We start from the raw sequence: 13,644 nt of genomic DNA, 5'->3' as shown, positions 1-13,644 counted from the left end.
TCTGTGTAGACCACACCACAATTTCAGATCTTAGCACACACACACACACACACACACACACCTAACCACAATAATAGTAATATCGCAGTCGTAGCCCTTCTTCGGTGCTGTGCTCGTTGCAGCTGTGGTATCAGGATGGTGGATTAACGGAGCGGGTTAGCTAGCCAGCATATCTAATATCAGTATTATTAGTAGTGGTAATAATATAACACGCAATGTGTGCGTGGTTCAGTCTCTTTTGTAAAAACGTCTCCGCTGTTTTTATTTTGTATTTCTTTGATTAAAATCCATTTTAAAAAAAGGCCAGGTCACCATTACTAATCCCTGAGTCCATTCTTATCAGCCAGCTAGAATCCTGCTGTAATGCGGCTCCGGTTCTGAAGCAGACAGCAGTGACCCTCCTTATCCAACGCTCCTTCCGTGGAGATGCGTCTGTCGGTATCCGAGCGGGCTGGGTTCTGCTGTTAACCCTTTTTCGGCTCTGTGGATTTGGAAGGACCTCGCTGTCGGCGTCGCGACTCCGAGGATTGTCTCCCGGAGACCCGCGGTGTCTCTGCTTCGCAGTGCGTCAGCAGGACCAGCATTGCCCCGGAGTGAGGAGAGCGTGGCTCCGGCTGCTGATCAGCGCACTAGCTGGGCACAGAAGAGGGCTCACCCGCTGTACAGTACTGCGCTGTCACTGCTGACCCGGCCTCTGCTTCCGAGAGTTATATAAAAGAGAAAAGCAGCCCTGCGTGTAGCACACGGCCCGGTCTGATTATTAAATAATGAATCATCGTTCTTTATATTCCAAAGAGAAACAAGCTACCAATCAAAATAAGAGTCTCTCTCTCTCTCTCTCTCTCTCTCTCGGAGGGGGGCATCCTTACCCCCCCGCCCCCCCACTTCTCACAGGACAGGACCCTTCTCTCCTGCTCCTGTCCATGTGGGTGTGGGGGCGGGTCATGGGAGTATTCCAGACCCAATGAGACACTACCATCATGTATTATGTATTAGGCACCTTTATCAATAATAAACCATTAGGACAGTCAGGCAGCTGCTCTCTCTCCCCCTCCCTGATTCTCTTCTCCCTCTCTCTGACTCTCTTCTCCCCCTCTCTGACTCTTTCTCCCTGATTCTCTTCTCCCTCTCTCTGACTCTCTTCTCCCCCTCTCTGACTCTTTCACCCTGATTCTCTTCTCCCTCTCTCTGACTCTCTTCTCCCCCTCTCTGACTCTTTCACCCTGATTCTCTTCTCCCTCTCTCTGACTCTCTTCTCCCCCCTCACTGATGGCTCTGTCAGCTGTCTGTTTCATCACCATGGTAACAGGCCCTTGCTATGGTACATACTTCTTGATTGGGTGGGGATGCTATCTAAGCCACAGACCAACTTGTGAGACACACTGAGAGACACACACAGAGACACACACACTGAGAGACATACACACAGAGACACATACACTGAGAGACATACACACAGAGACACACACACTGAGAGACATACACACAGAGACACACACACTGAGACACACACACTGAGACACACACACAGAGACACACACACTGAGAGACATACACAGAGACACACACTGAGAGACACACACACTGAGAGACATACACAGAGACACACACACTGAGAGACATACACACAGACACACACACTGAGAGACACACACACACGAGACCACACACTGGTGACACTCTCTGAAGAACCACTCTGGAGTGTGACACTCCTGACATGACACACAGAGACACACACTGAGAGACACACACTGAGAGACACACACTGAGACACACACACAGAGACACACACACTGAGAGACACACACACAGAGACACACACACTGAGAGACACACACAGAGACACACACACTGAGAGACATACACACAGAGACACACACTGAGAGACACACACACAGAGACACACACACTGAGAGACATACACACAGAGACACACACTGAGAGACACACACACAGAGACACACACACACTGAGAGACACACACACACAGACACACACACTGAGAGACATACACACACACACACACACACTCAACACCACAGAGACATACACACACACACTGTGAGACTCTACACACAGAGACACACACTGCTGAGACACTCTCTGTATGTGTGTGTACTGTCCTGTGTGTGACTCTCTGTATGTATGTGTCTACCACACACACAGAGTACACTGTGACACTCTCTGAAGAGACACTGAGAGATACACACTGAGACATACACACTGAGACACACACACTGAGAGACATACATACACACTGTGAGACACACACACACACACACACTGAGAGACATACACACTGAGAGACACACACACACACACTGAGAGACATACACACACACACAAACACTCACTACCAAGACATGCACGCATCTACTAATATGAACACAAGCGAATGCAGACACAGAGTCTCCTGCCATGAGAAATAAGATTCCCTGAGCCCCAGTCCCTGTGATGACAGTACCCACCCTGGGCTCCAGCGCTCACTGTCCCCTCTCTCGCCCTCCCTCTCCCTCTCTGTCTCTCCCGTTCGGAGGGAAATCAATGGCAGGTTGAAGCCTCACTCCGCTCCAATCCCCTGCATACTGGAAGGACTCTGAATAAAAATGTGTGAAGACTCTGGTGAGGGAGCAGGTGAGTGCTGAGGAACGTGACACCGCTGAGCAGCACAGCATCTACTTATTTATTGATTTACTTATTTATTTTGAGTCTTTAAAATATATATATATTTTTTTTTTTTGATTCTCTGAGTGACGATCAGAACGCTCTTCAGGTCAACATCAGGTCAAAGGTCAGAGTGGGGTCCTATAAGAGACAGAATAATTTATTATTATTATTATTATTATTATTATTGTCTGTCTGCCTGTGATTGGCTGCATTGCCTGCTTGCCTCTCTCTGATTGGCTAACCTCAGACAGCAAACTGCAGGGGGCGGATCCTGTACCGGTGGGTGTGGTCATCCAATGGGGGGCTTAACTTCTGGATCGTCCTGAAAGAAAGAAGAGAGAGAGAAGGGGGGCTGTGAGAGGAGGAGTGGGGGTAGGGTTAGGGTTAGCGAGAGAAGGGGGCTGTGAGAGGAGGAGTGGGGGTAGGGTTAGGGTTAGCGAGAGAAGGGGGCTGTGAGAGGAGGAGTGGGGGTAGGGTTAGGGTTAGCGAGAGAAGGGGGCTGTGAGAGGAGGAGAGGGGGTAGGGTTAGGGTTAGCGAAAGAAGGGGGCTGTGAGAGGAGGAGTGGGGGTAGGGTTAGGGTTAGCGAGAGAAGGGGGCTGTGAGAGGAGGAGTGGGGGTAGGGTTAGGGTTAGCGAGAGAAGGGGGCTGTGAGAGGAGGAGTGGGGGTAGGGTTAGGGTTAGCAAGAGAAGGGGGCTGTGAGAGGAGGAGTGGGGGTAGGGTGTGACTCTACCTGGCTTGGTGAGGGTGCAGGGTGTGCAGGCTCTCTCTGGCTGGCCTCTCCCTGCCCAGCCTCTGTCGCTGGTTATTGAAGGTGTAGCTGTTGGGGTTCTGCCTCTGGATCCCTCCCCGAGTCCAGCCCTCCCTGTCAGTACCGACCAGGGTCTTATCACAGAACCTGCGGGTCGGAGCAGAACCCTTACAGAACCGCACTGGCCCAATGCAGAGGGGTCCAATACAAAACCACTCAAGTCCAATACAGGACCACACGGGTCACCTCAGAACCAGTGGGACCACTACACAATCCCACTAGCTCAAAACTTGTAGTGAAAAGGTTGAGTGTTTGTCATTGACCTTATTAAGTTTCTTTGAGTATTTCATAACTCAGCACTACAGCATGCTTATCATTCAGTAATACAGCACTTTGAAGCCGTGTGGTCTCTGTGCCCTCCCCCCCCTCCCCTGCTCACTTGATGCTGTAGTGAGTGAGGAAACGCTGCGAGGCTGCAGGGTCACATGACTGAGTCACATGAGCAGGTGTGTTCTCACTGTATCCAGACAGCTCCTGAGAGAGAGGAGAGAGGAGAGAGGACAGGAGGCAGGGAACTAGGCTGATTGTCTATCAGGGAAGATCTGAGATACTCGTCAGGAAAGCCCCCAGCCCCTCCCCTTTACCCTCCCTTACCTACCCTCCTGTTACTTTGCACCCTGCCCCCCTCTATCTACTCTTATGAAAGTAGCCCCCAGTAAAAGCACAACCAAGTGTAATGAAGCACAGTGACAGCATTGTAAAGCACAGAGAGGTCTGGTAAAGCATAGGGAAGCATTGTAAAGCACAGAGAGGTGTGGTAAAGCATAGTGACAGCATTGTAAAGCACAGAGAGGTGTGGTAAAGCATAGTGACAGCATTGTAAAGCACAAAGAGGTCTGGTAAAGCACAGGGAAGCATTGTAAAGCACAGAGAGGTCTGGTAAAGCATAGGGAAGCTTTGTAAAGCACAGAGAGGTCTGGTAAAGCACAGGAAAGCATTGTAAAGCACAGGGAAGCTTTGCTGAGATGCTTACCTTGCTCCCCACAGTGACCCTACCCAGCAGCTGGGGATGCGAGGGGGGGTGCGAGAGCGCGAGGGGTCCGTGGCTCAGCTGACTCACAGTGACAAAGCAGCCGGGCGGGTCTGAGTGCTGGTTCCGGTTCTGGAGGACAGAGATCAGACCATTGTGACCATTCCGTACACTGGACACATTCACTGATAGAAGAGACGGTGGACTGGACACATTCACTGATAGAAGAGACGGTGGACTGGACACATTCACTCTCAGTACTCCAGCTGTTCTCACATTCACTCTCAGTACTCCAGCTGTTTTCACATTCACTCTCAGTACTCCAGCTGTTTTCACATTCACTCTCAGTACTCCAGCTGTTCTCACATTCACTCTCAGTACTCCAGCTGTTCTCACATTCACTCTCAGTATTCCAGCTGTTTTCACGTTCACTCTCAGTACTCCAGCTGTTCTCACATTCACTCTCAGTACTCCAGCTGTTCTCACGTTCACTCTCAGTACTCCAGCTGTTTTCATGTTCACTCTCAGTACTCCAGCTGTTCTCATATTCACTCTCAGTACTCCAGCTGTTTTCACATTCACTCTCAGTACTCCAGCTGTTCTCACATTCACTCTCAGTACTCCAGCTGTTTCTCACATTCACTCTCAGTACTCCAGCTGTTTTCACATTCACTCTCAGTACTCCAGCTGTTCTCACATTCACTCTCAGTACTCCAGCTGTTCTCACATTCACTCTCAGTACTCCAGCTGTTCTCACGTTCACTCTCAGTACTCCAGCTGTTTTCACGTTCACTCTCAGTACTCCAGCTGTTTTCACATTCACTCTCAGTACTCCAGCTGTTCTCACATTCACTCTCAGTACTCCAGCTGTTCTCACATTCACTCTCAGTACTCCAGCTGTTCTCACATTCACTCTCAGTACTCCAGCTGTTTTCACATTCACTCTCAGTACTCCAGCTGTTTTCACATTCACTCTCAGTACTCCAGCTGTTTTCACATTCACTCTCAGTACTCCAGCTGTTTTCACATTCACTCTCAGTACTCCAGCTGTTCTCACATTCACTCTCAGTACTCCAGCTGTTTTCACATTCACTCTCAGTACTCCAGCTGTTTTCACATTCACTCTCAGTACTCCAGCTGTTCTCACATTCACTCTCAGTACTCCAGCTGTTTTCATGTTCACTCTCAGTACTCCAGCTGTTCTCACATTCACTCTCAGTACTCCAGCTGTTTTCACATTCACTCTCAGTACTCCAGCTGTTCTCACATTCACTCTCAGTACTCCAGCTGTTCTCACATTCACTCTCAGTACTCCAGCTGTTCTCACATTCACTCTCAGTACTCCAGCTGTTCTCACATTCACTCTCAGTACTCCAGCTGCTTTCACATTCACTCTCAGTACTCCAGCTGCTCTCATGTTCACTCTCAGTACTCCAGCTGCTTTCACATTCACTCTCAGTACTCCAGCTGTTTTCACATTCACTCTCAGTACTCCAGCTGTTTTCACATTCACTCTCAGTACTCCAGCTGCTCTCACATTCACTCTCAGTACTCCAGCTGTTTTCACATTCACTCTCAGTACTCCAGCTGTTTTCACATTCACTCTCAGTACTCCAGCTGTTCTCACATTCACTCTCAGTACTCCAGCTGTTCTCACATTCACTCTCAGTACTCCAGCTGCTTTCACATTCACTCTCAGTACTCCAGCTGTTCTCACGTTCACTCTCAGTACTCCAGCTGTTTTCACATTCACTCTCAGTACTCCAGCTGTTTTCATGTTCACTCTCAGTACTCCAGCTGTTTTCACATTCACTCTCAGTACTCCAGCTGTTTTCACATTCACTCTCAGTACTCCAGCTGTTTTCACATTCACTCTCAGTACTCCAGCTGCTCTCACATTCACTCTCAGTACTCCAGCTGCTCTCACATTCACTCTCAGTACTCCAGCTGTTCTCACATTCACTCTCAGTACTCCAGCTGTTCTCATGTTCACTCTCAGTACTCCAGCTGTTTTCACATTCACTCTCAGTACTCCAGCTGTTTTCATGTTCACTCTCAGTACTCCAGCTGTTTTCATGTTCACTCTCAGTACTCCAGCTGTTTTCATGTTCACTCTCAGTACTCCAGCTGTTCTCATGTTCACTCTCAGTACTCCAGCTGTTTTCATGTTCACTCTCAGTACTCCAGCTGTTCACTTGCAGCTGTTCACTTTGAGTTTTTAAAACAGCAATCGATTCCTTTATAAGGAAGGGTCTGCCAGGGGTCTCTGATGGGTTAAAGGTCGTGGGGGTGGTACTCACTGATGATGTGACTGGAGCCACGCCCTCCCTGGTGAAGCCGGTGTTGCGCTCCTGACGATCAGCCAGCCGAGGCAGAGTCTCCCCACCCTGAGAGAGCGAGAGAGAGAGAGAGAGGGATAACGGGGGGAACCACTAGGGACTGGGGAGGGACAACGAGAGGGGGCACGGCAACACAGTGCTGAGATACTGTGAGAGATTACTGGGAAGCACTGGGGAGCTGGGGGAAGGCAGGAATCCCCCTACCTTCATGATGAAGTAGTGCTACCCGAGGACCAGCTGTGGGGAGCCTGTTTAGGACGCGTTGTCCGTTGGCGCACAGACCCGGCAACAGCACTTGCAGGTCAGCAACCATGGCAACACACAGGTAATACGCTACAGCACATTATCAGTGTGTGTGTCTCTATGTGGGTGTGTTTGTATTTGTGTGTGTGTGTGTGTCAGTTCTGGTCAGTGTGTGTCTCACCGACAGCTCCCCCCAGTGGTTGGAGGGTGGGTGGTAGATGATTGGCTCCAGGTTCGATCCCTCAGTAAACCCCGTGTCCTCCTTCCAGCTGACTGTATTGTGCTGGCGAGAGACTGTGAACACAGAGTTACACACGAGTCACTCGCTCCCAGAGACTGAACACAGAGTTACACACGAGTCACTCGCTCCCAGAGACTGAACACAGAGTTACACACCAGTCACTCACTCCCAGAGACTGAACACAGAGTTACACACGAGTCACTCGCTCCCAGAGACTGAACACAGAGTTACACACGAGTCACTCGCTCCCAGAGACTGAACACAGAGTTACACACCAGTCACTCGCTCCCAGCCTGGGAGTAACACTAACAAGCTCTGCTCCGACAGCGTGAATGTACCCCCCCCTCTCTCCTGTACCCCCATACCCCCCCACCCTGGGGTGGGGTAGAGCTTATTCCCCCATGTTTGGGGTTAAATCGTGGGGGGTCCCCCTCATCCCTGTACCCCCCCACCCTCTCCCTGTACTCCCCCTCTGGTAGATGGACATTGCTCCCTGTACCCCCTCCCTGGGTACCTGACCCCCCACCCTCTCCATGTACCCCTTTCCTGGACATGTGGCCTGGGTTGGGAGCCACCATGGGTCTCCCTGTACCCCCCTCCCTGTGACATGGGTGGTCTCCCTGGACCCATACCCACCCCCCACCCATGGGGTGTGGGACTGGGACATGGGGGGGTGGTATTATGGACATGATAGGGGAGAGGACTGTAGGGGGAGGAGACATGGGGGGTGGACCCCCCCCAACCCTCCCCCCTCCCTCCCTGGGTGGGCTGGGAGGGCGGGACATGGAGGACCAACCGCCCCCCTCCCCCCCTTGCAGGGAACACGAGACAGACGTCCTTTGTGTCCTGTGATGCTGTTTTTTTCGCTTTGTAACTTTGTTTTGTGACAGGGAAGGGGGAGGGAAGGGTGGCCCCTCCCCTCACCTGTCCTGGGATAGTCAGTCCTGGCTCTCTTGTGAAGCCGCTCCCTCGGGACTCCGTGTTCTTGGGTAGCGGTTCTGTCCCGTCCGGGTTGCGTGACGGCAGGAAGTTTTTGTGAGTCACGGAGGAGTAGTTGCCCAATATGGAGAGTCTGAGGAGACCAGGGAGGAAGGGTTAGAGTTAGGGTTAGCGTTAGGGTTAGGGTTAGGGGTTAGGTTTGGCAATCTGGAGTCACACTGACACTTATATATATATGAATATTTATATGAATATATCCTAACCCAGATTCACACTGACACAGATCTAATCCAGAGTCACACTGGGTCATATAAACCACTTTCACACTGACACTCATAACCAGAGCAGGATATACCAGTCCACTTTCACCCCGCCTCGTTTCTATGAGCGTAGATCCACCCCCTTTCTCTGAGCCAAGCCCCGCCCCCTCTCTCTGAGCGGAGCCCCGCCTCCCCTCTCTGAGTCGAGCCCCGCCCCCTCTCTCTGAGCGGAGATCCACCCCTTCTTTCTGAGTTGAGCCCCGCCCCTTCTCTCTGAGCGGAGATCCACCCCCTCTCTGAGCCGAGCCCCACTCCCTCACTCTGAGGCGAGCGCCGCCCCCTCTCTCTGAGCTGCCCCGCCCCCTCTCTCTGAGCCCCGGCCCCCCCCCCCCCCCCCCTTCACTCTGAGCCAAGCCCTGCCCCCTCTCTCTGAGCCGAGCACCACCCCCTCTCTCTGAGCTGAGCACCACTCCCTCTCTCTGAGCCAAGCCCTGCCCCCTCTCTCTGAGCCGAGCACCACCCCCTCTCTCTGAGCGGAGATCCACCCTCTCTCTGAGCCAAGCCCTGCCCCCTCTCTCTGTGCTGAGCCCCGCCCCCTCATACCCGAATGTAGGGTTGTCGAGCCGGTCCAGACAGGCTCGGTAGTACAGCGCCGGACGGAAGTTGGACTTGTACCCCGTCCCTGTGTGGAGTCCGGAGCGAGGCTTGAACCCTGAGGAGCCTGCAGACACGAGGGGAGGAGAGAGGTTAGAGAGGAACACCCCCTGACTGAGATACTGAGACAAGAGGGGAGGAGAGAGGTTAGAGATGAACACCCCCTGACTGAGACACTGAGACAAGAAGGGAGGAGAGAGGTTAGAGAGGAACACCCCCTGACTGAGACACTGAGACAAGAGGGGAGGAGAGAGGTTAGAGAGGAACACCCCCTGACTGAGACACTGAGACAAGAGGGGAGGAGAGAGGTTAGAGAGGAACACCCCCTGACTGAGACACTGAGACAAGAGGGGAGGAGCAGGGGTGATAGAAGGACACCCCCTGACTGAGACAAGAGGGGAGGAGCAGGGGTGATAGAGGGGCACCCCTGACTGAGACAAGAGGGGAGGAGCAGGGGTGATAGAGGGGCACCCCTGACTGAGACAAGAGGGGAGGAGCAGGGGTGAGAGAGGGGCACCCCCTGACTGAGACAAGAGGGGAGGAGAGAGGTTAGAGATGAACACCCCCTGACTGAGACACTGAGACAAGAGGGGAGGAGCGGGGGTGAGAGAGGGGCGCCCCCTGACTGAGACAAGAGGGGAGGAGCGGGGGTGAGAGAGGGGCGCCCCCTGATTGAGACAAAAGGGGAGGAGAGAGGTTAGAGATGAACACCCCCTGACTGAGACAAGAGGGGAGGAGCGGGGGTGAGAGAGGGGCGCCCCCTGACTGAAACACTGAGAATGAAACTCTCCTCTCTCCTCTCACCAAAGCCGCCGCTGTACTCAGTGCAGTAGAAGTGGAGTGGCTCCACATCAGCCCCCAGACTGGTCTGCACATAGGGGGTGCTCTTTCCAGCTGGGATCCCAACCATCATCAGACAGGACCCCTCCCCCTGGGGAGGGGGAAGAGGGTAGACAGTCCTCTCTCCCCCTCTTCTGTCCCCCCACAGTGACAGCATGTCACTGTCGTAAAAGTATGAAGTAATGTTAATATATTATATTAGAATATAGATATATATATATATAATATAGATTATTATCTCTATTTTTGTAATTCATTTTTAAAGGGGCCTCACATTTAAAGGAAGTAAAGTAATGTTCCTTTATCTGTGTGGTAGATCCTCTCCAGCTCTGAACCCTCCTATTCTATAGTGTTTCTACGGATCAGTCTTCAGTGTTTCTGCGGATCAGTCTTCAGTGTTTCTGCGGATCAGTCTTCAGTGTTTCTGCGGATCAGTCTTCAGTGTTTCTGCGGATCAGTCTTCAGTGTTTCTGCGGATCAGTCTTCACTGTTTCTGCGGATCAGTCTTCAGTGTTTCTGCGGATCAGTCTTCAGTGTTTCTGCGGATCAGTCTTCAGTGTTTCTGCGGATCAGTCTTCAGTGTTTCTGCGGATCAGTCTTCAGTGTTTCTGCGGATCAGTCTTCAGTGTTTCTGCGGATCAGTCTTCAGTGTTTCTGCGGATCAGTCTTCAGTGTTTCTGCGGATCAGTCTTCAGTGTTTCTGCGGATCAGTCTTCAGTGTTTCTGCGGATCAGTCTTCAGTGTTTCTGCGGATCAGTCTTCAGTGTTTCTGCGGATCAGTCTTCAGTGTTTCTGCGGATCAGTCTTCACTGTTTCTGCGGATCAGTCTTCAGTGTTTCTGCGGATCAGTCTTCACTGTTTCTGCGGATCAGTCTTCACTGTTTCTGCGGATCAGTCTTCAGTGTTTCTGCGGATCAGTCTTCAGTGTTTCTGCGGATCAGTCTTCAGTGTTTCTGCGGATCAGTCTTCACTGTTTCTGCGGATCAGTCTTCAGTGTTTCTGCGGATCAGTCTTCAGTGTTTCTGCGGATCAGTCTTCAGTGTTTCTGCGGATCAGTCTTCAGTGTTTCTGCGGATCAGTCTTCACTGTTTCTGCGGATCAGTCTTCAGTGTTTCTGCGGATCAGTCTTCACTGTTTCTGCGGATCAGTCTTCAGTGTTTCTGCGGATCAGTCTTCAGTGTTTCTGCGGATCAGTCTTCACTGTTTCTGCGGATCAGTCTTCACTGTTTCTGCGGATCAGTCTTCACTGTTTCTGCGGATCAGTCTTCAGTGTTTCTGCGGATCAGTCTTCACTGTTTCTGCGGATCAGTCTTCACTGTTTCTGCGGATCAGTCTTCACTGTTTCTGCGGATCAGTCTTCACTGTTTCTGCGGATCAGTCTTCAGTGTTTCTGCGGATCAGTCTTCAGTGTTTCTGTAGATCAGTAGCAAGGTTCAGAATTCAATTATAATAGAAACAAACTAAAAGCAGTTACGAAAATAATAAAATAAATCCTAAAAAACAACGTTTAAAAACCCCCGCGTTTGATCGGAACCGGTACTGAATATACTGAGGGACCATTCAGAAGAGGAACCGTCCACACAAAGCAATGCAGCTCTGCAGATCACTGAAATAACATGAAGTTATTGGACTAACTGAACCAAGAGTCGTCACTGTGTATAAAACAGCCCGGCTTTGTCCTCTTTGTTTTACAGCAGAGTCACTGAAGATGATCGGAGCTTCTGACCAGACACTGGAAGAGGTTTTAAATGTAGTTTTTACAATTTCTCCTACATTTGAGTATATTTATATATTATATATATATATATATATATATATATATATATATATAGAGTGAGAGAGAGACGAAAAAAACTAGCTAATGATAGGCATCGTCCGAAATGTTCTTTTGATTTTATATTACTCACATTTTTATGTAGCTATATCGAGCTTTTTCTTCTTTATTTTGATTATTTTGGTGCACAGCAGTTGTCCTTACCTGCTCAGGTGAAGTTTACCCACACGGCTGGAATCCGAATCCCACTTTCTAACACGCAAATGAATCCACAACAATGCACCGTCCCTTAGCAACAGTCGCCCCGGTAACAGCAGGCCACAGCGGCATAACAAACACGATTATGATTTTTACCGAAGGCGGCTGTTGTTTCTGTAATGGCTGGGCGCGGCGCTCGTCATCGCGGTTTGATAGGTGTTGGAAAGCCGCTCTCTGAATTCACACAGAATCGTATTTATGATCTCAACTTAATTTCAAACTGCGTGTCCGCTCGACTTCGGTTCATGTGCTGCGCTTAAAGTATCTCTTTATAAAAGTTTACCCGGTAATTTTGCAATTTTCCCACATAAACGTTAAAGGTACTGGACAACCATTTTGGTATCGACGCGTGCTTTTTAATATGCTTTACCAGACCTCTCTGTGCTTTACAATGCTTCCCTATGCTTTACCAGACCTCTCTGTGTTTCCATTGCTTCCCTGTGCTTTACCAGACCTCTCTGTGCTTTACAATGCTTCCCTGTGCTTTACCAGACCCCTCTGTGCTTTACAATTATAAGGGTGGCTCGAGTTAACTTTGTCAACTCCTCTTAAGATTTTAAAGACTTCAGTCAAGTCCAGATCCAGTTACTTCAATCTTCATAGCCCTGCTGGGGCGAGTCGGTCTCTCTTCTCTGGACTCTCTCCTGGACCGGGGCGAGTCGGTCTCTCTTCTCTGGACTCTCTCCTGGACCGGGGCGAGTCGGTCTCTCTTCTCTGGACTCTCTCCTGGACCGGGGCCAGTCGGTCTCTCTTCTCTGGACTCTCTCCTGGACCGGGGCGAGTCGGTCTCTCTTCTCTGGACTCTCTCCTGGACCGGGGCGAGTCGGTCTCTCTTCTCTGGACTCTCTCTTGGACCGGGGCGAGTCGGTCTCTCTTCTCTGGACTCTCTCCTGGACCGGGGCGAGTCGGTCTCTCTTCTCTGGACTCTCTCCTGGACCGGGGCGAGTCGGTCTCTCTCTCTCTGGACTCTCTCCTGGACCGGGGCGAGTCGGTCTCTCTTCTCTGGACTCTCTCCTGGACCGGGGCGAGTCGGGGACTCTCTCCTGGACCGGGGCGGGGCCTCTGCATGCTCAGTGAGCTCCATGGCGAGTCGGTCTCTCTTCTCCGGACTCTCTCCTGGACCGGGGCGGGGCCTCTGCATGCTCAGTGAGCTCCATGGCGAGTCGGTCTCTCTTCTCTGGACTCTCTCCTGGACCGGGGCGAGTCGGTCTCTCTTCTCTGGACTCTCTCCTGGACCGGGGCGGGGCCTCTGCATGCTCAGTGAGCTCCATGGCGAGTCGGTCTCTCTTCTATGGACTCTCTCCTGGACCGGGGCGGGGCCTCTGCATGCTCAGTGAGCTGCATGGCGAGTCGGTCTCTCTTCTCCGGACTCTCTCCTGGACCGGGGCGGGGCCTCTGCATGCTCAGTGAGCTCCATGGCGAGTCGGTCTCTCTTCTCTGGACTCTCTCCTGGACCGGGGCAAGTCGGTCTCTCTTCTCTGGACTCTCTCCTGGACCGGGGTGGGGTCTCTGCATGCTCAGTGAGCTCCATGGCGAGTCGGTCTCTCTTCTCTGGACTCTCTCCTGGACCGGGGCGGGGCCTCTGCATGCTCAGTGAGCTCCATGTGCGCCTATTTTATATCTCAAAGTATTTAAGGCCTTTAGTTTGC

General features: G+C 51.4%; 1 protein-coding gene across 1 annotated transcript; it reads right to left on the bottom strand.

The window, feature by feature from the left end:
* Window positions 1–2,615: 2,615 nt before the first annotated feature.
* ppp1r32 (protein phosphatase 1, regulatory subunit 32) lies at window positions 2,616–13,250 on the bottom strand. Its single transcript, XM_041219227.1, has 11 exons — window positions 12,585–13,250; window positions 9,928–10,054; window positions 9,073–9,190; window positions 8,195–8,342; window positions 7,211–7,312; window positions 6,748–6,879; window positions 4,451–4,579; window positions 3,857–3,951; window positions 3,400–3,564; window positions 2,910–2,989; window positions 2,616–2,805 (listed from the first exon to the last, which is right to left on the bottom strand). The coding sequence occupies exons 1-10, from the start codon at window positions 13,248–13,250 to the stop codon at window positions 2,911–2,913; spliced, it is 1,761 nt and encodes a 586-aa protein (XP_041075161.1). The 3' UTR covers window positions 2,616–2,805; window position 2,910.
* Between the last annotated feature and the right edge of the window lie 394 nt (window positions 13,251–13,644).

Source organism: Polyodon spathula, chromosome 19 (assembly GCF_017654505.1).
Source record: "Polyodon spathula isolate WHYD16114869_AA chromosome 19, ASM1765450v1, whole genome shotgun sequence".
In the NCBI taxonomy this organism is placed as follows: domain Eukaryota; kingdom Metazoa; phylum Chordata; class Actinopteri; order Acipenseriformes; family Polyodontidae; genus Polyodon; species Polyodon spathula.
This window is presented reverse-complemented; position numbering and strand designations above follow the sequence as displayed.

Coding starts and splice junctions, on each gene's coding strand:
- ppp1r32 (XM_041219227.1), bottom strand. CDS start 13,250: ATGCAGAGGCCCCGCCCCGGTCCAGGAGAGAGTCCAGAGAAGAGAGAC. Junction 6,880..7,210: donor ACCACTGGGGGGAGCTGTCG/GTGAGACACACA, acceptor CCCAGTCCCTAG/TGGTTCCCCCCGTTATCCCT. Junction 2,990..3,399: donor CTGCACCCTCACCAAGCCAG/GTAGAGTCACAC, acceptor TCTTTCTTTCAG/GACGATCCAGAAGTTAAGCC.